Below are 27,444 nucleotides of genomic sequence, written 5' to 3' on the forward strand. Positions count from 1 at the left end.
GCCTCCTCTGGGTTTCTCCAAAGAAACAGGGCTTACAGGGCTCCTGGCCTTGCACATATAAGTGTGCAGCTCTGCGCACAATCTTTGCATCCACGGGCATCCATTTGGGTGAGCCTCCCCTCCACCTGTCATGTCTATCATGATTGGGCTCTTTACTGACAAGAGATCATTGTCAGGCAGGAGAAGGGATTTGCTCAAGGTCACTTAGGGGCGTGGTGGGGATGCTGGAGCTAAGACTGGGATCTGGGCCCCTAACTCACGCTGGCTCTGGCTGCCGGCACTTACCCTTGTATCTCCTTTCAGCATTCATGGATTCATATGTTCACTCATTTACCACCCCCATATTTGTTGAGCTGGCTTTGTGTGGGCTTTGAGGCCTTCAAGATGAATAAGACTGGGGAGCACCCTGTGTGTTGTAGCAAGTGTGTGCATGTGATGCCTGCACTCAGTAGATACTCAATATGTGTTTGTGGGATGAATGAAGGAAAGAATGAATGAACATGTGTGATTATTGGCACTGGTGTATCTCATGGCTCTCAAGCTCTGCCCCCCCCCTTTTAAAGATTTGATTTATTTATTCATGAGATACAGAAGAGGGGGGTAGAGATACAGGCAGAGGGAGAAGCAGGCTCCATACAGGGAGCTGGACGTGGGACTCGATCCCGGGTCTCCAGCTCAGGCCCTGGGCTGAAGGCGGCGCTAAGCCACTGAGCCACCCGGGCTGCCCAAGCTCTGCCCTTTTTCCTCTCTCCTTGGCTTATGGGGCTTCTTCCAGCTTCCTGCCTCCACTGGGCAGGTACTCAGCCCTGGGGCCCCAGAGGCGGGACTCCCAGTGGTCCCTGGTTGGTCCTCAGGGTGTCCGGGACTCCCTGCTGGCAAGCTGATCCTCACAGTCCCTGCCAGGAAGAGGAGGGTTGCCCTTCTTACTTAGGTCCCTCATGCTGGCTGGGCGCTGGGGCCAGAGGCAGGAGACCCTTACTGGCGTTCTCAGACTGAGCTGCCCTCAGCTTGCCCCTGGGGGTGGTGAGGCCCCACCAGCCCTGACTCATGAGCTCCAGAAGCCTCGCTGAGAAGGTAGGAAATGTCCAGTTCCCAGACCTGGTGGCCTGCGGGCAGCCTGCCCTCGCCCCCCTGGGGCTGATCCCCTTTCCCTTTCTCCTGGCACAAGGCTCAGCCAGCTGTCCCTTGCTCAGCCGTTTCACAGACATCCCCTTTTTGCCCTCCCATGCAGTGGTTAAGAGTAGAGATCTGTAGTCAGGAGGTGTGGGTTTGAGTCCAACCTCCACCCTTCCCAGTGTGTATGACTTGTGTGTGGTCCTGAGCCTTGGCTTTCCCATCTGCAGAGTGGGGAGACCAACCCTTTGCATAAGGGTATGCATCATCCCATGATGAGGGCATGGGATGTGAGCGTAGAACAGTGCCAGAAATGCTCCTACTGTGGTCAGCATCCCTCGGGGGGTGAGGGTGTGGAAGAGGGTAGGCAGAGCCACCTCCCTGTATCCCTGACTCAGTTTCTCCTGCCTCTTCCCTCAAGAGGATGGGGGTCCACTTTTCTTGCTGAGCATCTCTTGCTGTGCACTCTTTCTGTAGGGTTCCACTGGCCTCGGATTGTCATCTTGAATGAAAGCCCTTTCTCGTGGGTAGTGGTTCAGTGAGGCTGCTTAGGGTGGAACAATTCACTGCTTTCTGATGAAAAGTGGCAAATCAACATGGTTTTGTTACTCCTCTCTTTGCTCATAGAAAGTTCCTCAAACCCACACCTTGGGCTCAGGGACTGTGAGGTGTACGGATGTGGTGTAGTGGGGTCCACCAGTCTAGATGATCCTCTTCTTCCTGCTTTGAGGAAGAAGCTGGCAGGCCAGAGTGGCCCCATCATATGTTAGGCTGAACCATTTGAGGTGAGCCAATATTCAGCCAATATTCAGCTTCTTTGACTCATGAAGACGGCAACTTTGTGTGGTTCAACCCAATGATACTTAATCGTCTTGTGTGTTGATATTTGGAGACATGTTTCTTTGAAACCGATTTTTTCATTCATTGAACATTGAGCCCCCCACCGTGTGTCTGTCTGTACCAGGGTCTGGGGAGACAGTACTGAGCACCAACAGAGCTTCTGCCTTCATGGAGCTTGTGGTCTGGGCAGGGAGCATTCCAGCTGTCCATTACACTGTAACAAACCACCCTAAAACTCAATGGCCTAAAGTAATGATTACTATTTCACACAGCTCTGTGGGTGGACTTGGTTGGTGGTCCCACTTGGCATTTCTCATGTAGTTGCCAAGTGAGCTGAATCTGATGTCATCTGAAGGCTCGTCGGGGTTGCATGTCCAAGGTGGTGCACTCCCCCGGCTGGCAGTTGGTGCCGACAGCTGGGAGCTCTGGTGGTGCTGTCTACAGGAGGAACTACACTCTCTCATGGTATGGCAGCTTGGTTCTATCCAAGAGACCAGGAGACCCTGTGGAAGCTGCAATCCTTCTGATCTGGCCTCAGAAATCCTGGAACATTGCTTCGGTTACATACTAAGGGAGTCACTGCGGCCAGCCAAAAGGGCAGCTGTGGAGGGGAATTAGATCCTTCTTCTTGGTGGGTGAGTGCAGGGTCTCACTACAGAAGGGCACGTGGACTGGGAGGTGTGGCTACTGATGTCTTTGGAAAATGCCAGGTGCCACAGGGAGGTGGGGAGGAAGAAAGGTAACCTTCAAAAGCGTGAGTGAACATTGTGCCAAATGCAGTGGTGGCAAAGGGAAAGGCGCTATGGGGAAGGAGTGCTGGGGATCCAAGTGACACTGGCGCTCAGGCCTGTGGGGAGCCCTCTGAGCTGGGCGATGAGTCACCAGGGAACAGGAATGCGAAGCCCTTGGCAGGACAAACCTACATTTTAAGGGATTGAAAGAAGGTCTGTGTGGCTGTGGGTAAGTGATAAGTCAGTGAGGTCAGCAGAGCCCTTACTGGACCTCCGGGGCCTGGACAGGGACCCAGCATGTGATTGTGAAGGGTTTACAGACTTCTCAACAGGTTTTCATTGAGTCTCTACTGTGGGGAGACCGTGTAGCAGGGTGCTTCTGAGTCAGACACAACTGTGTCTGAAACCTGCCCCTGGTGGCCTTGCTTGGCACCAGTGCCCACACAGAAGGTACCTGGCATGCAGCAAGTCCTCAATAAACGCTAGCTGCTCCTGGCCAAAGGAGCGCACAAGCACACATCGGTGGGCACATCAGCAAACAGTGAGGGTGTGAGTTGTCTAATGGGGGACGTGAGGCTGGGGAGATGGGGAGCTTTGTCAACCAGCCAGAGAGTCCAGGGCTTGGTGACCCTCAGCGAGAGGTCCCCACTCACAACTGCTCAGCTCAGGGGGACCCTTACCCGGGGTGCACTTCTGATAGCTCCAGGCAGCTCCCAGGAGGACGTGAATGGAGCCGAGGCAAGGAAAGCCTTCAGTGTCTGTGTTCTGGAAGTCCTTCTCAGCCCCAGAAGCCTGGGTGGAGAAGAATGACCACCTCAGCCTGCTGATGGGAGAGACCAGTGGGTCACCTGTAGTTCAGGCCCAGAGATTACAGTGTCTAGAAACTCGAGGTACCCTTGGGATGGGGACTCAGGGCTGGTGGTGGCGTCTGTGCTCACTCAGGGCTGGATGGAGACAGGACACGGGACAGGCAGGGCCATCATGGAGGAGGGAAGGGCCATTCATTCATTCATTTCCCAGGGGCTTCCTGAGTAGGTGCTCCGGGAGGGGGATCTGGGAATGAGGAGACCCCAAGAGGTGCTCCAGCAGGGACAGCGTCCTCAGAGCTGTTTCCTCCTGGGCCTTGGAGAGCTTAGGGCCCCAACAGGCCCCAGGCCTGGGGGGAAGGGCGCGCTGCTTAACGTCAGAAATCCCCTGCATGGCTTTGGATGACCCCCTAGAGCCTCTATTTCCTCATCTGCAAATGGAAAGATAGCACCATTAGCTCTTTTCCCCTAGTGTGAGCTTGAGACATGCAGCAATGAAAGTGCCTTGCGGGGAGTCAAGCCCGCCGGATGGAGGGCTTCCTGTTTTGTGGTCCTGATTCCGTGCATGCAGCACGCAGAGGGCCCCTCCAGGACTGGGTCTTCAGGCGGTCCTGCTCCCCAACATCTTCAGGCCACTGTCTTCTCTCTCTGCTTCCTGAGGGGCAGGCTGGCTGGCCGCACGACCCCCTGGAACCCCAGAGGATGGGGGGGCCCCCCCCACCTCCACGTGCCTCTTCTCCCCTGCCCCTTTTGTGTGCAGCCACCTTGCTTTCCCATTAGTAGACGGTGGCAGGGGAGGTGACAGTTCCTTAAAACAGATTTATGCTCTTGGATGACTTTATGGGTTTTTGCCTTATAAAAACCCAAGAGTTGACATTCTGATTTATCTACTCCTGAGTCAACAGGATGTACCAGATTTAAAGAGATCAAATGCATTGTAATGTTTGTGGTTCCAGTTGTGGATTAGATGAGCTATTATGGAAAGCGCTGCCAAGTAAATATGGCAAAAAAAAAAAAATAATAACAAGGGGATAATTTAAATATGTCTATTAAATTGTATGTTAAGTAAAGTAGCACAAGTGTGGTGCCGAATGTAACTTATTATCTGGAGATTTGGTGTAGTAGATAAAGCTGGAATGATGGTTCTTCTCCCCCCGCCCCTCTTCAGAACACTTAAAAAAAATTTTTTTTTTATTAAGGAAAGAGACTGTAAACTAGGAATTTCAGAGACAGGCGCTTGACTGTGTAACCGTGGTTGTGTGATGACTTATAATATTGAAGGCTCCAAATGATATTTCTCATTTCTTTGCTTTCTATTCCTTGTCACCACGGCAGTAGCCGATCAGATTTCCTGAGATAAATATGCTGCCTGGCTTTTAATGGGATTTCTGTATTGCCAGGAGTTGGCGTGTTCTGATAATAAAAGAACCTAAAAATTGTACATCCCTTAATTGGTAAGAAGAGAGATGTTTTGATGGGCCACAAATGGAAACATTGATTTTTACTGCCTCCGAGCAGTTGCAAGCAGCGTGTCATGCCACGTTCCCCGCCACGGAAGGCGGCAGCTGGCTCTCCGATGAGCTGATTTGTGTTTGCAGGTTCTTGATGTCGGGTGCTTGGAAGTGCGTGTTTTGTGCAGATGGGAGAAATAGATCCCTTATAACATTATCTGTTTCTAAATTGAAATATTTATAGGACTGTGGCTTTCACCTCGAATCGAATGCATTCTTTACTTCGTTTCTCTTCCTTGCTTTGGCGACTAGTCCTTGGGGGTTTAAAGGCTGTGTGCTGAAGGCTTTTTTCTGTAACTGCAGTGTTATGTGCCACACGCACGTGTACACACACGTGGGCACACACACATCTTTACGTATGCGTGTATGTTTGCATCCATCAGTGTCCTTATGCATAATAGAGATTTCTCTATTTAATTCAAATCTGTACTTGTTTCTGGATGGGTAGATTGTTTTCCAGGATGGACTGTAGAAAATATAACACACACTTTGATTTTCCAGTTCGAGTCTCTGTACTTTAATGAGGAAGTTTAATCCACTGACATTTGTTGGGATTATTGTTATATTCTGTGCGTTAGATTTACCATGCATATTTTGCACTGTGACTTACAAGTTCCTGATGTGCCCTATTAATCTCTCAGATTGAGGCTGTGCTCCGTGTCCCCCAGCAGTGCCGGGAAGTGCACTGGACAGGAGTTAGCATGTGGAGTTAAACGTCTGTTGGGTGCCTGGAAGGATGTCAGGTGCCTTACCTATGAAATGGAAATAACAAAGGTGTCCCTCTCTGTGGACAGGGGCAGGAGCACATGATTGCCTGAGCCCCCTTTTAGCACTAGAAAGTGAAAGCCGAGGGAATGGGGCTGTGCATATGTAATCGGGGCTTTGAGAAAGTGTGGAACACTACATGAATCACAAGGCATCGCTATCATGATCATTAAGTCAACTTTGCTGTGCCGCTTAGCCACGTGTCTGCATAGTGCTAAGCGCAGAATAGGTGATTTATTTTACAGAAGTTGGTTGAATGATTCCAAAGCTGGCTCTCACTGTCTGGGCTGATCCCAGGGCATGAGTGGGGACTCAGATGCATTTTAGCTTGTGATTTGACTCTCCGTGGTCTTACAAACACACGGGCTTCCTTGGTTCCAGAATCAGGACATGTTTGCAAAGAACAGAGCCAATATCACCACATTGGGAGGCATGCTGTGTGGAAGGTGAACTCGGCTAAGAGATCCCTTGCCCTTAAATTGCAAGGCTTTGGGGAAAACTAAAAGTTTAGATGCATTAGGAGGAGGCTCTGGAGAAGTGCGTAAGAGAATTGGGTTTTCAGGAGACAAAATGCTAAGGCATTTTCACCTCCGTGATGGGTCACGACCCCCAGCATCCACGCTCAGAGGGAAGATGACAGGAAATCCCCCGAGAAGATTTGCACCAAGAATTAAAGAATCTAGTTGAGAATTATGGCACCGCATGCTACAAAAAACCCCCATATATTAATATACTGAGAGGTGTCAAGAATAATGGACCCTGGGAGGTAGAGTAATTAAATGTATCTTAATAAATGCTGGGTGATTCTTTTAAAACCCTTTCCCAAGACCCCGTCAGCTGACATGGACTGTATTCTTCCTGTTGGCAGGAGGCCTGGAAGGAGAGCCGGAGTGTGATCGGAAAACCAGCCGTGCGCTGGAAGACAGGAACAGCGTGACAAGTCAAGAGGAGAGAAATGAGGACGATGAAGACATGGAGGATGAGTCAATTTACACCTGCGATCACTGTCAGCAGGACTTCGAGTGTCTGGCAGACCTGACGGACCACCGGGCTCACCGCTGTCCTGGAGGTAATGCTAAATAGCACCGGGATTCTGACAGGTGGTTATACGGATAATTGGACATAGCAACAGCTTGAAGCCTCAAGTGAGATTAAAGAATTAATAATGTAATTTTACAGTTAATGTCATTTTATTGTGGTGTCTTGGGTACCCTGTATCCGCCTTTTAAATAAAATTAAAAATAAAAGCAACAGCTTTCTGGCAAGCAGGGATTCGGTGAGGGGGCCCTGTCGTTGCCTCCCCAAAACTGCAGTCTACAGAATGTGGGCCCTTAGTGGGTAGGGTCTGCACCTTGGATTTCTGGAAGGCCTTTTGGAAACCCAGCGACTAAGAGGTTGTTAGTGCAAAGTGAAGTAGCTTAAGTATGGAAAGGTGCGTGAAGGAGTGGGCTCCGAGGCAGGGCCTGGATGAGATGGGGAGAATTTGAAAGGCCAACAAGAGCTCGTTCATGCAGAGAGGGCCCTGGTTCTACCTCTGTACTTGGTTTCCTGCTTCTCTGAGGAGGAGAGGGGTGGCTGGGAGCTGTTCCGCTAAACCCACCTGTAGCCCTGTTTCCAGTCTTGGCAGCTGCAGGGAAGGTGGCCAAGCCCATGGTTTTACAGGAGCGATTTAAGACATCATGAGTCATGCGTGTCTGGGTCACACGGGATGGATGGAGTGGGAGAGTGGGGGGTGTGTGTTGCCTGGAGCTGTGGCAGTGATGCCACAGGAACAGGGGGCTGACACATCTTCAGGCCCCGAGCTATGTTCCTTACACAGCTGTCCCTGACATCTCTCACCACCGTGGCTGTTGATGCAAGACTTTGGATGCCGATTTGTAGGGAGAGGAGCTAAACTCTGAGACCAGTATTCCAAAGGGAACCTGTCATCTGGTTTTTTTGGGGAAATTTGGCTGGTTGGAAGTAGTAGTTTAGTATGCAAAACTCTTGCCTCCTCTACTTTTCATGGCTTTTTTAGAAGCTTGAAAGCCAAGTGTTTGGGGAACTATGAGTTTCCCTCTGGTGACATCTGTACCTGCACAGCCCTGTTTAGACCGAATCCCTGGTTTTCAACCTCTGGAGAAAACATATAACCAAAAACAGTGGACCCTACAGGACTCTTTACAGTTTTGGACTTTTGGGGGGCTCAGCAAACCAAACCCCAGTTATTGGGAATTTGTGGTATTTCAACCACAGGCAGAGGCAACAGCCAACTTAGAAGCTGAGAATCAGAATTGGAAGAGACACATGTGGTTGGCTTTTCAGTGCCCTCATTTCCTGAGGAGGAAATACTGGGGCAGGAGAGGGGATGGTGATGGACTGAGGTCACCCGGGGTTTGGTGGCTGAGCCAGGACCTCTCTAGGACTCTCATCCTGCTTGAGAAAGCAAGAGATGGCCTGTGTGCTTCTTTATTTAGCCCAGAACTGAGGTGGAGTCTTAACGATACGGCAGGAATGAAATATTGTCCCCGACTTGGAAAACAATCAATGAATGGATCTTCTAATTAAAAGTGATTCTCTTTATTTTCTAAATGTAAAAGAACATGTGGGGCTCAGTTCGCATTAACGCAGTGCCCCTCAGGACTCCTGTGAAGTGACGCCACGTTGAGTCTCTGTGGCTCTTGGAGGGAGGCCTCAGGCCCAGCCCTACTCAGTTCTTTAGAACCGAGGAGATACTCTGTCTCTCTTCACACTTTTGAGAATGGTGGTGTTTCTTTTTTTTTTTTTTAATGGTGGTGTTTCTAGGTGGAGTAGGGCCAACATGAGGCTCTGAGGCTGTGTAGCAGGGTTCTGTGCTGGAAGGAGTAGCTAATTGTGCTTTGGTCCTGGGCAGGATTCTTTTCCCAGTGGCTGTCTCTTCTCTCCATAGCCTCAGCCTGGCTGACATCAAGGGAGCTCTGTCTGCAGGGTCTTCAGCCACCGATACTCCTGCCTGCTTCCTAACAGGACCCCGCTAACTACCTCCATGGGGACGTGGAAGCCAGGGATCCCCCAGCCCTGGAGCATCAGAAGGGAGTCAGAAATTCCTTAAAAGAGTATGGGAAATGACCTTGCCTAATAGCATCCCTGAGAAATTCATTACCGCCCAGTGAAGGTGTGACCCAGTCTGGGAGAGTCTCCCTGACATGGAAGAAATATGTGAGGAGCGATTTCCCCCCAGGTCTTAGGTTCTGAGGATTACCCAGTGACAAGATAAACCACTGGGAATTGTGCGCGTATCATTCAAAGCAGGTCCCTACCTAGGCCGCCTGCACGCTCTCTGATCTGCAGTGGTTTCCCCACTGGGTCCCCAGAGAGGTTTCTGGAACTGTTGGGGAGGGTGTTGGGGCCTGTCTGACTGAGGGGGCACTGATACCCACTCCGGTTGGAGCTGTCCACATTAAAAAGTCTTTTATAGATTGGGTTTTAGCATAAGATGTGTGCAAATTGGCTTCTGCTTTAAAAAACTTGGACCTGGCGCAAAAAGGCACCAGTGGGTCGCCAGGGCCAGGCTCTGGGGGCTGCTGGATGCTCACCATCGGTCGTCCGGCCACTGTACGAGGGACAATGCAGGCGGGCAGTGTGGCCAGTGTCCTCCTGGAGGGAAAGGTAGGCTCTCAACAGCCCGACAAAGACCATTTCAGAGAGGGCCCCGCTCTGCTGAGGCTGGGCGGGCTCTGGGTGCTCAGCAGATGTTTCTGAGGGAACAAACAAGTCTTGTTTGGAGGGAAGGCGGGCCCTCTCTGCTTTTGAGAATTTGGGGCCTAAGGGCAGCGCCACCTGTCAATCCCGCTGTCCGCTCTTCCTGGAATGGGAATTAGGCCTTGGGTGTGAACAACACTCGTCCCCCACTCGTCCCCTGCTGGGGGCCGTCACTGCCGGAATGTGGAGACTGCACACCCTTGGCCAAGCAGGTGTGTCCCGGGGAGGTGGGGTGTGTTGGGGGGGCCCATCTTGAATGGGGTTCTTTTCTAAAACTGCTTCAGCAGGGTGACCTCTTGGCTCTTTCTGTGTGTTTCTGTGGCCGTTGGGGTGGGGGTGGGGCAGCGCCTCGTTCCATCAGACTCTGGAAGAGTAGCTGAGGATCGGAGATTTTCTGAGGTGGTGGGAAGCTCCCCACAAAAGCAGGGGCGGGGGAGACTTCCTGCCAGGATGGCATTGGTGGCATTCAGAGGGGAGGCAAGTCCCGGGACCCTGCACCTAAGAACCCTCACTTGCAGATTCCGGAGCTTGAGAAGGCACCTGCGTCATTGCCCCTTCACAGGAGTGGCTCTGCTGGGGCCAGGAGAGTCTGTCCAAGCGCGGACTTCAGAACCCAGACCTCTTTCTCTCTCTCCCTCCTCTTTTTTTTTTTTTTTTTTTTTTTTTTTTTTAAAGATTTTATTTATTTATTCATGAGAGACACACACAGAGAGAGAGAGAGAGAGAGAGGCAGAGACACAGGCAGAGGGAGAAGCAGGCTCCATGCAGGGAGCCCGATGCGGGACTCGATCCCAGGTCTCCAGGATCAGGCCCTGGGCTGAAGGTGGCGCTAAACCGCTGAGCCACCTGGGCTGCCCCTCTCCCTCCTCTTTCTCCTCGACTTTTTGCTCCCCTGTCTCTCATTTGCGTCTGAGGACAAACTGGCCTTAAACCAACAGGGCATCAAACATTGACACAAAATGAGATCAGCCGAGAGCCATCCGCTCCGTGGATGCTCACACCCCCAATAGCTGATTCCTCCTTGTTCTCTTCCACACGCGGCCCACTGAGTGACACGTGTGTACGGGCTTGGCATCGGGGGCACATGCCATTCTGGACTCTGCATTTGTTCACTGCACATGTTCTGAACGGTTCCCAGGCTGCGACATGATCTTCTCCACTTTTCCATTAATCCCTTTTTTGGGTAGGGGAGAGGAGGATCCTTCTTTTTTTTAATACAGCAGCACTCAAGCAGATAAAGCTTGGGTTGCTGGTACTGTGTCCATGTGCTACAAAAATATGAAATTTAGATCGGTCCGCCGGGAGATTAGGATTTCTACAGCAAGAGTGGACAAAGGCTGCCTTGGTGTCTGTGATGGGCCTGTCTGTTCCTCATGGAGCATCATCTGTGGGCACCGGACGAGGAAACGGCCAGAGCATTTGGTGGCTGTCTGAACCGATGATAGAATGTTTCCATTGCTTCAGGCTTTCCTAAGGTGAATGCTGTCAACACGGGGAGTGGGCTAAAGTTTACGTTGACCTGGTTTGTGAAGTGTTGGCCGAGCATGTGTGGACCTTATAAACGGTTGCAGGGGATGTTTTTCATCATCTTCCAGAAGCCCTGAGGACTTCAGTTGCTTTAGAATGTATCTCTGGAAACTTCCTGGGGCACCGTGGAAGCAGGTATGAGAGGTTTGATTTACCCAGGGGCCGATTCCAATATTTTATGTGCTCACTGAAGCAGGTCAGCTGTGGACCTTCCGTGTGGATTCAGGTGGAGTGTTTTACTGCTTTCTCCTACGAATACTACCTTTTAAGGATACTCTGTGATTTACACTGACTGCCGCTTTGGCTTAAATTAATGAAGCTGACTGCCCGAGGACATTTGGGTGCTGGATCCATGCTCTTGTAATGTTCTAGATCCGACTTTTGTAGGGACGCTCTTCCTTGTGTCAGGAAGGGGCTGTCAGCAGGGGTGTGCACTGTGCCAGTCCTGGAACATGGCAGGTCCCTGGGGCCAGAGCACCCGATGGCTTTTGGAAATCCCTAACCTCTTCGACAAAGGCACCACTAGTATGGTTTTTGTTCTCTTCGTAGGTAGGGAAAGACAGATGGAGTCTCTTTAGAAAGACTGAGGTTTCTAACTCTGGGCCTGGCCAGGCACTCTTCTCCATAGAAGAGAAATTGTCTTCAGGATCAGGGTGGAACCAAGCATTGGTTTCTTTCAACAGGCGCCATTCCCTGATCTCTGACACAGACCAGGCTCCTCACTGGCCGCAGAGAGGCATCCTTGAAGCACACGGGATCCCTGCTGTCCCCCAGGGCTCCCCTGTGGGCGAAGCCTCCCTGATCGCTCTGCCAGCAGCTCCATCCCCAACACAGTGCATGACATGAGTCTGATGCTGCGGTTATTCTGCAATAGTGTTTTTTTTTTTTAAGGTTTTATTTATTTATTAGAGAGAGAGAGAGAGAGAGAAAATGAACAGTGCGGAGGGGCAGAGGGAGAGGGAGAAGCAGACTCAGCCATTGAGTTGGGAGCATGACGCAGGGCTCCATCCCAGGACCCTGGGATCATGACCTGAGCTGAAGGCAGCTGCTTAACTGACTGAGCCACCCGGGCGCCCCCTGCGATAGTTTTTCATGTGTTTATCTCCGGTCTCCCCACTATTGTTGAGCTTCATGAGGCCAAGAGCCATGTCTGTTTTGTTCTCTGTTATGTCCTAGCCCAGTGCCTGGCATGCAGTGGTGCTTCATATGTGCTTGTTGGATGAAGGAATGATCCCACCTAGTCTTCCTGATGGTCCCAGCAGGGTGATCCTACTTTTTACCATTCATCCCCATTTTACACATGAGACAGCTGAGATTCAGAGAGGTAGGGGATCTTGCTGGAGGTTACAGAGCTTGAGCTAAGATTTAAGATCCGAACAGCTCACCCTGAGAACATGGACTGGGGACAGTGAACCATTTCCAACTAAATTCCAGACAGACGTGGCTTTTTTGAATGCTCAACTTAAAAAAAAAAAAAAATAAAAGATGGAGATGGAGAGGGATTTGTTCAAATAGCAACAGCAAAAAAATGTGCTCCCTGTGGGTTAATTTTGCTGCTCCCCCTTCAGCTGCCCCCCACTTCCTGAGGACTGGGACCGAGGAGTATTTCCCCAGCCCCTTCGGAAAGGCAGACCCGCCTTTTCTGGCGAAGGTGAAATGCTGCTGTGTAAAAAGCCGGGTGGAAAGTTAATTACACCCTGGTTTGTTCAGCTGTGGCCAGAGTGACCTGTGGGTCCTAATTACAGGGCTGGGGCTCCGTGAAGGCTGGCACCTTTGCCAGCCTCGTTCCTGTCCGCTGGCTGGCGGGATCCTGCCTTTGTGTGCCGGCTCAGGCCCTTTCTCCCTCTGACAGCATGGGTGGGGGCCCTCCCTGCCTATTGCTCGGGGCGCCCCTTGTCCTGGTTCCATTTGGGCAAAGCAGAGCCGGCCCGGGCCAGCCGCTGGGCGGTGCGCTGCCAAGTGCACAGGTGCAGGGCGCAAGTGCCTTCTGCCCATGGGGAGGGTGCACTGTGCCTTGGTGTCAGCCGGCGTCTCGCAGTGCAAAAGGCCTGGGGGCCTGAGCACAATTAATACCCCCCATGTCAAAAGCTTTCCTGCATGCAAACAGCATCCAGCTAGAAAACACAGAGCAAGGAAGGAGCCTGCTCACGGGAGTCACAGAATGTAGAAAGACCAGGGAACGGACCCAGGAAGCAACAGTGAAATGGTTGGAGAGGACAAACAAACCAGCACACTGAGCTCTGGAGGGACACAAAAGAGACCTCACCAAATGAGAAAGCAGACCTTTTCCTTGGGTGGAAAGACTCGATATCGTAAATAGGTCAGTTTCCCCTGAACGAACCTGTTAACTTCATGTTACTCCCTGAAAGTAACATTGGGATTTGTTTAGACATGGACGAGTTGATTCTAAAGTTCATAAGGAAAGATGGGCATGTGGCGAGACGAAGGACAGTTCTGAACAAGAGGAGCGATGGGAAAGGCTGGGTAACCAGACCAGATTTTATTTTGTTTTGTTTTATTTTATTTTATTTTATTATTTTATTTTAATTATTTTATTTTATTTATTTATTTTTAAGATTCTATTTATTCATGAGAGACAGAGAGACAGAGACACAGGCAGAGGGAGAAGCAGGCTCCATGCAGGGGGCCCGATGTGGGACTCGATCCTGGGATTCTGGGATCATGCACTGGGCCAAAGGTAGACGCTCAACCACTGAGCCACCCAGGGATCCCCAGACCAGATTTTAAAACACATCCTGAAGCCGTAGGAATCTAAGTGGTGTGGAACAGATGAGTGGCACGGGAAAGAGCAGAAAGGGACATGAAATAGAGCTGGAAATTCAGTGTTTGAGAGAGGTGTCATTGCATATCCGTGGAGGACTGATGGATCACTCAGTAACTGGGGTTGGGGTGATGTGGTAACCATCCTGGAGAAAGGAAATTGGATCCCTGTCCTCCTAAAGCCAGAGCAAATCCCAAATGGATCAGAAATCTAAACAGAAAAAGAAAACTTGAAGACACTAAGGGAAAACATAAGTGGGTTTTAAAAAAATATGATACGATCAGAGTGGGGAAGCCTTTTCTAAATATAACCATAAACCCAGAAGCCATAAAACAAAAGACAAAATATTCAACCACATAAAAATAAAACATTTCTGCATTGCCAAAACCACAGTAAATCAAACCAAAGACACATATTGCAGGCAAAAGATATTTTTCCTTAATGTGTAAAGGAGCTCCTACCAACACTAAGAAAATAACCAATAAATCAACAGGAAAGCAGGATGAAGTCTGGGCTGCCTGAGGTCAGGACCTGTTCAGAATAGCTGGTGCCATGCTGGTCTTCAGAGACTTTGAATATCTCTCGTGCACAAAGGACAGAAGTGGAACCAGGAAAAGATACACCAGTGAGATCTTACACAGTTAGGAAGAGTGGGAATAGAAGAAGAGTAAGAAGAGGAGAACTATGATTTTTTAAAGATTTATTTATTTATTTGAGAGAGAGCATGTGTGAGAGCTAGTTCCCCAAGGAGGTGGGGGTGAGGGCAGAGGGAGAGGGATAGAGAATCCTAAGCAGACCTCCAGGTCAGCCTGGAGCCCCACGCAGGGCTCAGTCTCACAACTCTGAAATCATGACCTGAGCCCAAATTGAGAGCTGGATGCTTAACAGGGACAGAGTCACCCAGGTGTGCCAAGAACTGTAAATCTAAGCCACAAGAAACTACCTACTATTATTAAACTGCCAGGTTGGCAAAGACGTTTAGTAACCCCTTGTGTGGTGAGGACATGTATCCTTGATGCCAAGGTTTGGGATCCTGTTCTCTTTGTCTCCAGATTGCCTTGGCCTATAGACAGAACATGTGGTAGGTGTTCAAGAAAAGTTTGCTGATCTTGTTCCCAAGGGGGCCACAGCCTTTGTGAGGTAAGAGCTGTCAGCAGTAAGGCCCACAGTGGCAAGGCCATGGCTCTTAGGTATGAGGTTGTAAGAATAAAGACTCCATGAACCATGCCTGGACATAGTAGATCTTCAATTAATGAATCTTCAGAAGGAGGGGGAATTACAGAAGAAGAGATGATTACTCATTGAACAAGTATTGAGTATGTGCTATGTATATGGAGGGACCCTTCTGGGTGCTGGGGAGGTAGGAACTGTTTATTTAAATAAAGGGTAACTCAGTGGAGAGGGTATTCACTTCACAAAAGCATTCTCTGACTTGTAAGATGTCAAAGTGCTCTAGGTGGCCTTTAAATAGATGGCTTCCCCGGTGCCTAAAAGATGCTTCCAAGGGCACCTGGGTGGCTCAGTCTGCTAAGCGTCCAACTCTAGGTTTCAGCTCAGGTTGTGATCTCAGGGTCATGAGATCAAGCCCTGAGTTGGGCTCCACGCTAAGCTGGGAGTCTACTGGACATTCTCTCTCTCCCTCTACCCCCTCCCTCCACCCGTGCTTGTGCACGCTGTCATGCTCTCTCTCTCTTTCTCAAAAAATAAATAAAAGATGCTGACATGTACTGAGATGTCATGCCCCACAGCTCTCTAAGAAGATGCTAACTGTGTGTGCTGCCCTGCTACTGTGCTGCCATTTTGGAGGAAAGCGGATGGGCAGGGTGAGGAACTGGCCAGTCTGGGTCTGCCTGGCCTGTGGTGGGATCAGAACCTTCCCTAAATTGCCTGCTCCCTGCCCTCTGAGTTGCCCATTAGAAGGTGCCTGGGAAGCCGGTGGGCTGCGTGGAACCGTGATTCTCTCTGGTCTCGGGCAGCTGTGCCCTGACTCCTGGTGGTCATGTGAAGGGGAGTTGTTTTTCAGATGCTTGTGTAATTATTCACCTCCCATGCCGCCCACAGGTTTATAGAATGTGTCCCCCTTGACGTGGTTATATAGACTGAATGCTGCTATCACATTGTGGGTCTCTCCAAAAATTGGACACCAAATCTAACAATATAGAAGGCAGGGATTGAGATGGGAATAATCCATATCTCACTTGGTTTCCATGGGAAACAGAGTGTCCGTACGTGTGTTCTGAGGTTCCCGAGGGCTCTCCAAAGTGGAGAGGATCCTTTCCTGCTTTCCCACCCAGCTTGCATGACTATACCTCAATGAGTTTCTGAATCATTGTGCCAAAAGGTGGATTCTTTTGTGTCTGGGGGGTGGAATTCAGGTGTGGTGCCTGACACAGGGAAGGTGTCTGTGACCCCCTGGGATGAGCCTCAATGAGGGGGCCCTGGAGAAGCCTTGGGAGCCTGAAGGAGACTGGTCTGGGACTGGCCCAGTCTGGATCTTGGTTTCTTCTCCTTCCCTGGCAGCAGCCAAGCCTTCCACTGGCTTCCTGTTGTGAGGGCCAGAATGTACACCTAGTGGGACCTCAAGGTCCTGGGAGGAAAAGGCAAACCCCAAGATGGCCTTCAGGCTGGTTGCATGTATATTTCTGAGTCTAGCCTGCTGTCATCCATTTCAGCCTGGAAGTTTCCAGAAGGCACATGTCATGCCAGTAAGTTGTGATACCATACCTGCTGTGAGCCTGGGGCTGTGTGTGTGTGTGTGTGTGTGTGTGTGTGTGTGAAAGAGACAGAGAGAGAGAGAGACAGAGACTCTCTACTAACAAGAAATGTATAATCTAGATGCAAAGCGAAGTTGCCATGATCCTTTGGGTTGCCCAGCACATAATAGGTCCTCAATTAACATGCTATCTGCATACTGAACTCTAGCTGACAAGCCAAGAAAAGCAGATTCATGGCTCAGGAAACTGAGAACCAAGGCTGACTTCAAGCATGACCCTCTGAAGACATGCCCCAGTGCTGTCTTTATAAACCCCATCACTATGTGTTCAGAGGCAGAGGTGCCATCTCCAGGCTTCCACCCTCCAGCCACAGAGAAACAGCAGCCTCTTTCCAGTTGCCAGGACAGAATTCCTAAGTTTGACTACTCATGGAGCAGCCACGACCAAGGCTTAGCCCCAAAATCATCGCTGAGGCAGTGGGGAGACAGACATGCATATTAGCTAGGCTCGGGGTGGTGGGAGTCGGGAGGACCTCCATACAGACCATTGACACTGAGAACTGGGGAGAAGGCTCCCAGGATGGTACCAGGAAACACGGATGAATATCTTCTGTTGGAAGAAGGAGTGATATGCAGGCAAATATGGAAGAGTTCAATAGTTGAATCAATGCCAGTTTGCCATATCAGTGGTTAAGTCCATTCACTTTGCTCTTGATGGGATCTAACCATCTCAGTCAAAGTTTTATTTTATTTTAAATATTTCATTTATTTATTCATGAGAGACACACAGAGAGAGAAGAGACATAGGCAGAAGGAAAAGCGGGCTTCCTGTGGGGAGCCTGAATGCAGGACTTGATCTCAGGACCCCGGGATCACACTCTGAACCAAAGGCAAATGCTCAACCACTGAGCCACCCAGGTGCCCCATCATTTAAGGAGGCAGGTTCCTTAAAGATCACCTTGCTCAGCACCTTCTTTTTTTTCTTTTTAAGGAATTTTTGTTTTTAGATTTTATGTATTTATTCAGAGACACAGAGAGAGAATGAGAGGCAGAGACACAGGTGGAGGGAGAAGCAGGCTCCATGCAGAGAGCCCGACATGGGACTTGATCCAGGGTCTCCAGGATCACACCCTGGGCTGCAGGCGGCGCTAAACCGCTGTGCCACCGGGACTGCCCTGCTTAGCACCTTCTAACTTTACTCTCAAACCCTTATTCTCAGCATAGCTAGTGTATAAAGCCAATAAATAATAAATAAATAAAGTAATAATAAATAAATAAAGTAGAGCGCTCTGTGAAAGGGTGTTGCAGATTCTGAGCTCTGCCTACCTCTCTCCTCCCGCCCTGTCAGCCTGTTCAGGAGCCCCTCAGGCAGTGTAAAAGCCTAGACGGGGGCTGGGCTCTTCAGTGAGGTAGGACTTGTCCAAGGTCACACAGGGAGGTATTGGCTTACTGGGTGTGCCTTCCCTCCTTCTCCAGGAGGTAGCTGATAATACCTGGGAGGCAGTGCACCTGCCGGATGGACAGAGGACTGGTGCTGGACCCATAAACCTCATATCATTTGGACTGGACTTTTTCTTTACTTCTTCCAGGGGAGTGACTTTGACCCTTGAATTCTTATAAACTTGGTGGAAGTTGTTCCCCTACTTTGGGGGGGACCCACTGAAGCTGGCCTACCCTCCTTTCTTGGTTCTTTGAGGGGCAGAGTTCTGGGAGAGGACCAATCATGCATACCCTGGTGGCATCGCCTGGATGCTGGGCCTCCGGGACATTGTTTCCAGGCCTTGGGCCCAGGCCAGACAGAGGCTGGGCAGCCATCCGGTTGGTCTGGCCTTGAGGCTTGAGTGGCCCAGGTGCCCAGATGGGGTGGAGAGGCAGCTGTGAAACCCAGGGGTGACCCAAAGTCACATCATCCACCATCAGCTTCAGGGGGAAGGAAGAGGGACAGATAAGGTATCCCAAAATTGCAATAATAAGATTTTTTTCTCTCTTCTATAGGTATTTCAATAATAAATGTTTCCCCCCAATGTATAAATATATAGCTCTGAAATCTCAGCATCACCGAGCAAACCCGGGTCAGTTATGTGGCGCTCTGGTCACGCCTTTTCCCATCAGGACTACGGTTTCATTAGTGCAGCCCTCCTTGCTCTTGCCTGCCTCCTCTATCACTGCCGGTCAGGATACATAGGGACCAGAGCCCCTCGGAGGAGCCCTCGTGCTTTTCTCTTGGAGGTGCGAGCATGATTTCCTCATTCTGTTGGGCATAGAGACCTGAAAATTGTGTTTCCTGAGTAATCAATCTAGGTTTCCTCCAATTTGACGTTTGAAAAGCTTTGAGAAAAGCCTGTAGGTGAAGACTGGAGTGGCCTGCAGCTGGATCCTGACGGGTTTTGGGGTAAAAGGGGCAACCAGAGAGTATTGTTCTCCGAGTCCTTTCTTATAGCTGGAAGCTATCGATGGTCTATTGCCGGGTGCCTTACTTAGACCACAATTCTCAGCACCCAAAAGAACAAAGCAACCTACCTGTCAAAAGAAAAACGTGTTCCTTAGAACCACAGTACCCCCTGGCATGTATTCATTCAGAAACAGAGTGATCCTTTAAAGTACCTACTGTGGGGGCACATGGGTGGCTCAGTGGTTGAGCATCTGCCTTTGGCTCAGATCGTGATCCTGGGTCCTGGGATCGGGTCCTGCATTGGGCTCCCTGCAGGGAGCCTGCTTCTCCCTCTGCCTCTCTCTCCGTGTTTCTCGTGAATAAATAAATAGAATCTTTTTTATTTTTTTTTATTTAAAAAATATTTTATTTATTTATGATAGTCACAGAGAGAGAGAGAGAGAGAGAGAGGCAGAGACATAGGCAGAGGGAGAAGCAGGCTCCATGCACCGGGAGCCCGACGTGGGATTTGATCCCGGGTCTCCAGGATCGCGCCCTGGGCCAAAGGCAGGCGCTAAACCGCTGTGCCACCCAGGGTTCCCTAGAATCTTTTTAAAAAAAGGCACCTACTATGAGCTCGGAACAATTTTAGACACAGGGTTAGAGTAGTGAGTGAAACGGACAGTAGCTTCTGGCCTTCTGGAGCTTACATTTTATAGCACCTGGTCCCTCACTGGCTTTGGCCATGAGATTCTTCAACTGACCTGTATGTAGTTATTTTGTTCTAAAGAACCGCTTGGTTCCCTCCGTGGTGTAGCCGAGTGCTGGCCAAGGCCCATGTGAGCAGTATGAACGGGGAGAACAAGTAACGGGTTCCCTGCCAACACGGTTAGTGTGCTCGGAGTCGGAGGCTGTGTCAGCATAAGCGGGACGAGGAGGTGAGCGCTCTGTCCTGCATGCTGCTGGAGAGACCAGCACTCGGAGGGGTTCAGGGGAAGATGGACGAGGGGAGGCCTCAAAGCCATGCTTGCAGTTTGGGAAGTTAGGCTTCTCGGTAGCTGGTGTCAGAAAACTAAACCTTTGCTTAAATCAAGTAGGGGAATTTAGCAGCGCATGTAAGTAGGAATTCCGGATCTGGTTAGTTAGGACTAGCTTCAGGTGCTGCTAAATCCAGGGATCCTGGCGAAGGCCTTGGAACCCCGTCAATGCTCTGTTGGCTTTTGGCTCAGGCCGAATGAAGTGCTCCAAATGGCACCCAGAGATGTTCCCCAGAGGAAATGAGGGTGCTGCTAGCAGAAGAGAGGGAATGGTTGCTATTGGGTAGCATCAGCCTCAAGAGGGAAGGAGCCATTTATGCCATTTAAGCAGAGTCCAGAGTAGGTGACCTGACCTCAGGGGTAGGCATGAGCTTGGCCAGTCCCACCAGTGCAGCTGCCATCTGTTCCAGTGGTTGATATTTTTACTCTCACTTTGGGATAAAATGTATGAATGGAGGGGGCTGAGCAGTGGGAGCTCTGGTCATAGGTGTGCATCAAAGCGGTGGGGGAGCAAGGATGACATACCCCAGCCCCTCTCTCCACTCCTGCAATCTTGGTACTCTAAGGGACAGAGCCAAGACCAACTCAGGGCCACAGGGACACTCATTCTGGCCCACATATAAAGAGGTGGCAACCTGGAGATGACCCATCAGATGGCTGCAGGGGTAGGGGAGTGGGATGTAGGGGTGGGGCTCAAGGGCCAGCACTGGTTGAGTTTTTAGGTCCCTCCGAACCTTGAGATCCTATGATAGGCATCCCTAAAATGACACCCTAAACACAGGAAAATAAAGAACATCCCCAAACAAAATGAGAAATCAACCAAATATATCTCCCGCTGGCTAGGGTGTGTGGTTCAAGGAGTGCAGCCAGCAGGGGACTAGCCTGGTCTGGCCTTAGAGAGGGAGGTAGCAACTGCTTGTGCTGCCGTGGCAAAGGCTGTGGTGGTGCTGGGGTGGGGGACACGGACAGGGATGGGGGTGAGGATGGGGGCGGGGGCGGTTCAGAACGGGAAAGGAGCAAGAAAATCTGAAATTTAACTCTGGCACTGGTCTAAAATAAAGCTGAACTATTGGTTGAGTGTTTTGGCAGTGTTTTTGAACACTGTGTGTGCCAGCTCAGGGAAAAAATGTACAGGGGATTATAAAATGCTTCATTTTGTGTTAAACAGTTTTATTTTGGAGTTGACTGGCTAGAATTTGGCTGCTTTTGGAAATGACATCATTGCTCTGGGGAGGGGGGCATCTGGGAAGACTGAGGCTGTGGGGCAGCTGTGCAGGTGGTGGTGGTGGTGGTGGTGGTGGGTGGCCACTGGCTTGAGGGGAGCACACGCACCCTGGCCCTTCCCCCACCCTGCCTCCTTGGGTGCCGGAAGTCTCAGCCTCACCAAGTGGTTGGCTGTGCGTGTCTTGGCCTCACTAAGTGGCAGAGGGTGATAAGGTCAGATCTCCTGGAGCAGGTCTGACCCCTCTGAGGCCTGGTAGGGGCTGGGTGGTGAGGTGGCAGGAAGGTGGCTGAGGGCAGGGGTAGGGGGCCCGGAGAGGAGAGATGGTTGGCGACTGCCTGTGGCCTTCCAGCTCCTTCCCAGCACCAGTTCCTGGGCAGCTTCAACCTGACTCTGCCCCTCTCCTGGTGCACTTAGAATGAATCCATTTCGCTGACCTGGGCCGGCCTCTCCTGGCCTATCTAACTTCCAGTCCATTCTTCCTCTTGAGTCTTGGAAAGGCCATGCTTATTCCTGCCACAGGACCTTTGTACTACCTCTCCTCTCCACCTGGATGCTCTTTCAGGTTTTCACAAGGACAGCTCCTTCTCTTCCTTTTGGGGCTTAGCTCCAGTGAGTGTCACTTGCACAGGAGTGGCCCTCTTAGATGCCTCTGATCCCCAGCTAGAGTTGCTCTTCTTCACTGCCTATCACATCATGACCATTCGACTTCCTTCCTGGCAGTTCTTTTTAGTTCACATTTTCTTCTTGATTGGCTTTTCTGGTTATTGTCTTTGCTATAAGAAGGGGACCCTCTTGAGAAGAGTGTCCTGCCTTATCTTTCTCATGCTTGTATCTGCCTCTGGCCTAACACAGGGCCCAGCACATAGTAGGTGCTCAGGAAATATTTATTTATTTATTATTGTTTTTTAAAAAGATTTTATTCATCTGACAGAGAGAGAGAGAGAGAGCACAAGCAGGGGTAGTGGCAGGCAGAGGGAGAGGGAGAAGCAGGCTTCTCGCCAAGCAGAGAGCCCAATGCAGAGCTTGATCCCAGGACCCTGGGACCATGACCAGAGCATAAGGCAGACGCCTAACCGACTGAGCCACCCAAGTGTCCCAAGGAAATATTTATTTATTTATTTATTTATTTATTTATTTATTTGTTTTTTTTTTTTCCAAGGAAATATTTATTGAATGATTAGTTTGAAGTGGTACAGGTGCTGGCAGGTTGTTGCATTTGTCACTCCAGTGAGTGGCTAAGGACCAGGAATTCTTGTGGACAGTCTCCTGTGGTCTGGCGAGGATCCTTGTTCCTCTCAAATGCCACCAAGCCACACCTCCTGCAACCTCCCCTTCTTCCTCAGAAGCTCTTCTTCCCACCTGCTTCCTAGGACTGTCAAACCAGAGGGTGTATTCTGCTCTTCCAGGGGATAGGGATGTTTTACATTCTGGACCTCTAGTTTTTTTATGAAGTCCCTACTATATGCCAAGCCCAGCTCAGGGAAAAAAATGCCAGGAAAAAAAATAGGTGTTAGGGACATAGCAGGTCTCTGCCCTCAGGAAGCTTTAACGCTGGTGGAGGAGTCGGATACTAAAGCGGTAGATGGACAAATGCGAAAGGACCCCTGGGATACCCACGGGAGAGCATGGGAAGACCCTAAGGTCCCCCGGGGGTGGTTTGGGGAGCACTGGTGGAGTGGCAGAGAAGAAACCCAGAGGTGGGTTTTGGAAGTGTCTGCATCTCGTGGGGTCCAGCCAGGGTGATTTGTTTTCCCCGCAGAAGGGGAGGCAGAGGTGCTGGGAGAAGTGCTGAGTCACAGAGGGAAGGTCCTGGGGAGTCCGGGGCAGAAGGGGAGTGAGTACCTAAGGAGGTCTTGCCCTCTGACCACCTTTGCCACAGGCCACTTGCCTCATCACTGATATTTTTGGTTTTGTTTTTTTAATCTCTTGTCACTCTCACTGATGACATATTTTACACCGCATCCTCTAACGGCTTTTTATCACCATCTTCACAAACACCTTGTGTCGACACATTTACTTAAAAATTGTTTAAAAGATACCCCCTTAGTCAGGGTCCCAGTAGAAAACAGATGGTACATTCAAGCGAGGTAATTGAAGAACATTTAATGAAGGGTCCTTTACGGAGGTGGGTAGGCCGATGGGAAGCTGATAGGGATGGGGAGCCTTTTCAGGACATCCTGGCCAATGTTGGAGAAGCTAATGAGGCGCGGTAAGGAGCTTTTGCTAGAACCTGGAGACGGCTGCCCCTGTAGGAAAGCTCCCTGGTGATGGGCAACCTGTGGCAGGCCAGGGAGCTTGCCAGGAGAATGAATACCCCGACTCTGTCCCCTCCTAACCTCCAGTCTCTGAACCTAAGAGGAGCCCCAAAGCGGAGGAGCCTGTTGGTCAGCTTCCCCGGGGCACAGAGCAGGGTGGAGAAGCGAGGACGGTGGACCTGGAGGGGCTGATGATGACTGCCCTCTGCATCCCCACTACTCCTGGGGCTGGCTTGGATGCTGCTGAGAAATCAAATTTTGGAGATGAACCCCAGTTCATAAAAGGACAAGGTTTCCTGTGTGGAGTTTGTTTGGGGGAGTTGTGCCAAGTGTTTGTCTTGGAGCTTGGGGCTGTGTCAGGTTGCTGTGGGGGTTTCGACTTTTGGTTCTCTCTTTTCCCGGGACACCCTACTAGTCTGTGATTCGGTCTTGTGCTGTCATGCTGCAGATTATGGGAACAGAGGAGCAGATTTGTCAGATGCAAGGCCTGGCTCCTGGCAGGTATAGCTGTTCACATCATGGCCTGAGCTGCCAAAACTTTGCTATTTGCATAAATGGAGAATGGAATAGGCAATCGTTCCGATTAACACCATTTACTGCTTAACTACTGGAGAAATTGGCAAGGAAGGCGCTCTGTGGCCGTCACCCCCCCTCAATGGTGCCATTCCATTTATGGCTTCATTGGGGACAATGGCAGGGGAAAAGTCAAGGAAAGCAGGAAGGTCAAGGATGCTTCTGAGGAGCCTCTTTGTTCATTATGTATTTATACTGTGCGTGGTTTCCATTCGCCGGCTGCACCGCTCCCGGGACCCCCAGAGGATAAGGCAAGGGAACCTGTGCTCTGAGCACCAAAGCTATTTTTATTTGTGCGCAGGGCAAGGTGACGCGGCTGCTGCAGGCCGAGGTTCAGCTCTCCCTGACACACAGAATTGGATATTAAGGCGGAATTAGAAGCTTGAGTCCAAGGAGATCCCTTGTGAGTGATGCATGCAGGATGGCATTATGACTTTCCAGGCTGCTTCTGCGGAGAGCTGCAAGGGTAGATGAAGGAGCTGTTTTTGGGGGACAACCCCGGGCCCCCAAGTAGCCCTGTGTTAGTCTGCGAGTTGACTGTGAGTTGTTTCCTCGAATCAAATTATTTTCTTGTTGTTTCATTTTTCCATGACACTTCCCCCTGGATGTTCGTAAGCGCTTCCGTCTCCTCTTCACGGAGCTTGGCTGCGTCCCGCTTGTGCACCCACCCAAGGCCCACCCTGCTTTAGCCTCGTGGAAAGTCCTGGTCTCTCCTGTGACTCATGTGCTGTCCAGCACTGTTACCCCCACCTTTCACCTTTCAGTGAGGAGCAGAGGAGCCTTTCCTTGCTCTTTATTTAAAAACCATTTTTAGGGGCGCCTGGGTGGCTCAGAGGTTGAGTGTCTACCATTGGCTCAGGTTGTGATCCCAGAGTCCCGGGATCGAGTCCCGCATCGGGCTCCCCTCAGAGAGCCTGCTTCTCCCTCTGCCTATGTCTCTCCCTCTCTCTGTGTGTCTCTCATGAATAAATAAATAAAATCTTTAAAACCCCCCCATTTTTCAAGATTATTAAATATCATGGACGCGTAAATGTACCCTATTTGTGAAAATTTCAGATGCAGATATGCCTGCCCCATGTTAATTTGCATTCATTACTTTGGCTTGAGTACTTCAGGATCTTCTACTCCAAATTTGCGTAATACCACGTGTCAGAGGTTCTGAGACACACCTTAACGTCTCTGTAATCAGGATGAGTCCTGTAATTAGGGGCTGGTTGTGGTTTAATGGACAAGTTTTTTTTTTTTTTTTCTTTTTTAGTGGTATGTAAAATAGTGGTGCTTTTTACAAACCACGGGGTCTTAGATTTGATGAAATATGGTATACGTGTATCCATAGAAACAATGTCATATTGATTTTTTATTAAAAAAATAAATGATACCATATCAGATCTATCATTTAGCAACGGGTTTTTTCTCTTTCTCACACAATACTATGCCTTGGAGAGTTTTACACGTTGGTGTATAGATCTCCCTTATTTTTTATTAACTGCTGCGTGGCCTTGCACAGCATGGATGTACCATGGTTTACGCAGCTGGTCCCCTGGTGATGGGCATTTAGGTTGTTTCCAATTGTTGGCTGCAGTAAACATTCTTGTACATGTCTCCCTATAGGAGCACTTTTTCCATGGTTGATAGCAAGAAGGAGGCATTGCTGCACCCAACCTTTCTTGCATTCCATTCTATATGTTCTGTCCCATCCCACCCCATCCCACCCCATTCCACCCCATCCCACCCCATTCCATCCCATCCCATCCCACCCCACCCTATCCCACCCCATTCCATCTCACTCCACCCCATCCCATCCCACCCCACCCTACCTCATCCCATGTCACCCCACCCCATCCCACCTCACCCCATCTACCCGACCACATTTCAATCCATCCCATCCTATTCTAGCCCATTCCATCCTCCCCATCCCACCCCATTTCATCCCATTGCATCCTACTGCCTTCCATCCCACCCCATACCATCCCATTCCATTGTATCCCATCCCATCCATCCCACTCATCCCATCCCACTCATCCCATCCCACCCCAATCCCAATCCCACCCCATACTATCCCATTCCATTGTATCCCATCCCATCCATCCCACTCATCCCACTCATCCCACCCCATCCCATCCCATCCCATCCCATCCCATCCCATCCCATCCCATCCCATCATATCCTTACCCATCCCATCCCATCCATCCCACTCATCCCATCTGACCCCTGCCCATCCCACTGCATCCCATCCCATCTCATCCCATCCTGTCCCTCCTGCTCATCCCATCCCACCCCATCCCATCCATCCCACTTTATCCCATCCCATTTCCCCCCATGCCACTCCATCCTATCCCATCCTATTGTATCCCACTCCACTCCATCCCACTCCATCCCACTCATCCCACCTTGTCCTTCATCTACAACCACAGTACTTATTTGGTGTTAGATACTGTGCCTGATCAGTTTTGTGGCTTGAGGGGTCTACAGCAGGGAGTCAGATCCTGCCTCCCTGGGAGCTTATAGTCCACCTGGGAGAGTAGACATGAAATGAGTCTTGGATCAAAATTCCGGAGTATCCCCAAGTTCAGCATCGGGGGTAGGAGCACAGGTGTTGTTGTGGTTCTGAGGCAGGCATTTTGGCCCTCGTTTTCTACTCATTCTGGGTCTTCTGAGGCCAGGCCCTTAGGAAAAACAAAAAGAACGCCTTTGCACCGATTCATGTCACCCCTTGACTTAACTAGGGCATGACCGAGAACCTTCCCCAGCTGTGTTCTTAAGGCTGACATGTTTGGGTTGTTCTGGGGGTGAGATCTCTCTCTCGTTTTCCCTCCTTTGAGCTGAGTAGAAAGAAAAGAGCTGCCCACCTGTCCTCTGACACCTGGTCTGTTGTCCCTGAAGGTTTTCTGCCGTCTCTCAGGGAGGATGCAGAAAACACGGGCTGGGAGAGGAAGGTGGCAGCAGTGGTGGGAGCCTCCTTCTCCAGCTGTGCCATAGGAGGGTTTGCAGGCAGAAAGCTCCAGGGAGGCTGTCCTGGAAGAGCCTCTGGCAGTGCTTTCAAACTTTTCAGTGCGTGTGGATCGCTTGGGATCTTGTGAAAATGCAGATTCTAATTCGGCAGGTCTAGGGGGCGGGAAGGGGCAAGACTCTGCCTTTGCTCCGAGCTCTCAGGGGTGCAGGCTCTGCTGGTACCTGGACCACACTTGGAGCAGCAAGGACTCTGGGATCACTAAGCAAACTGTGGAGGCTGGGAGGACCTGGGAAGAGGGGAAGGGGTGTTTTGGTGGGAGCTGGGGCTTTTCTAGGGGCCAGAGCTGGACGCCTCTGGCAGATCTCACTTTGGGGAATTATAAATTCTTCCATTTTGCACTTTCGGCACGCCGGTCTCCAACAGCGGCATCCAAGTCAAGGCAGAATTTGTTGGTTTGTTTACGGCTGATAGACTTGGGCTAGAATTTCCAACCTTGGGGTGGCATTTGAGTAGGATAATTCT

At 50.4% G+C, this 27,444-nt stretch overlaps 1 protein-coding gene across 3 annotated transcripts in view; it reads left to right on the top strand.

The window, feature by feature from the left end:
- Positions 1 to 27,444, top strand: part of ZNF423 (zinc finger protein 423) — a 333,820-nt gene that overhangs the window by 106,670 nt on the left and 199,706 nt on the right. For all 3 annotated transcript variants that reach the window (XM_038531091.1, XM_038531093.1, XM_038531092.1), the window contains exon 3: positions 6,635 to 6,835. In XM_038531091.1, the coding sequence (XP_038387019.1) occupies positions 6,635 to 6,835 (201 nt within the window). The remainder of the gene's footprint in view (positions 1 to 6,634; positions 6,836 to 27,444) is intronic.

The sequence above is a fragment of the Canis lupus genome, chromosome 2 (assembly GCF_011100685.1).
Source record: "Canis lupus familiaris isolate Mischka breed German Shepherd chromosome 2, alternate assembly UU_Cfam_GSD_1.0, whole genome shotgun sequence".
Classification (NCBI taxonomy): domain Eukaryota; kingdom Metazoa; phylum Chordata; class Mammalia; order Carnivora; family Canidae; genus Canis; species Canis lupus.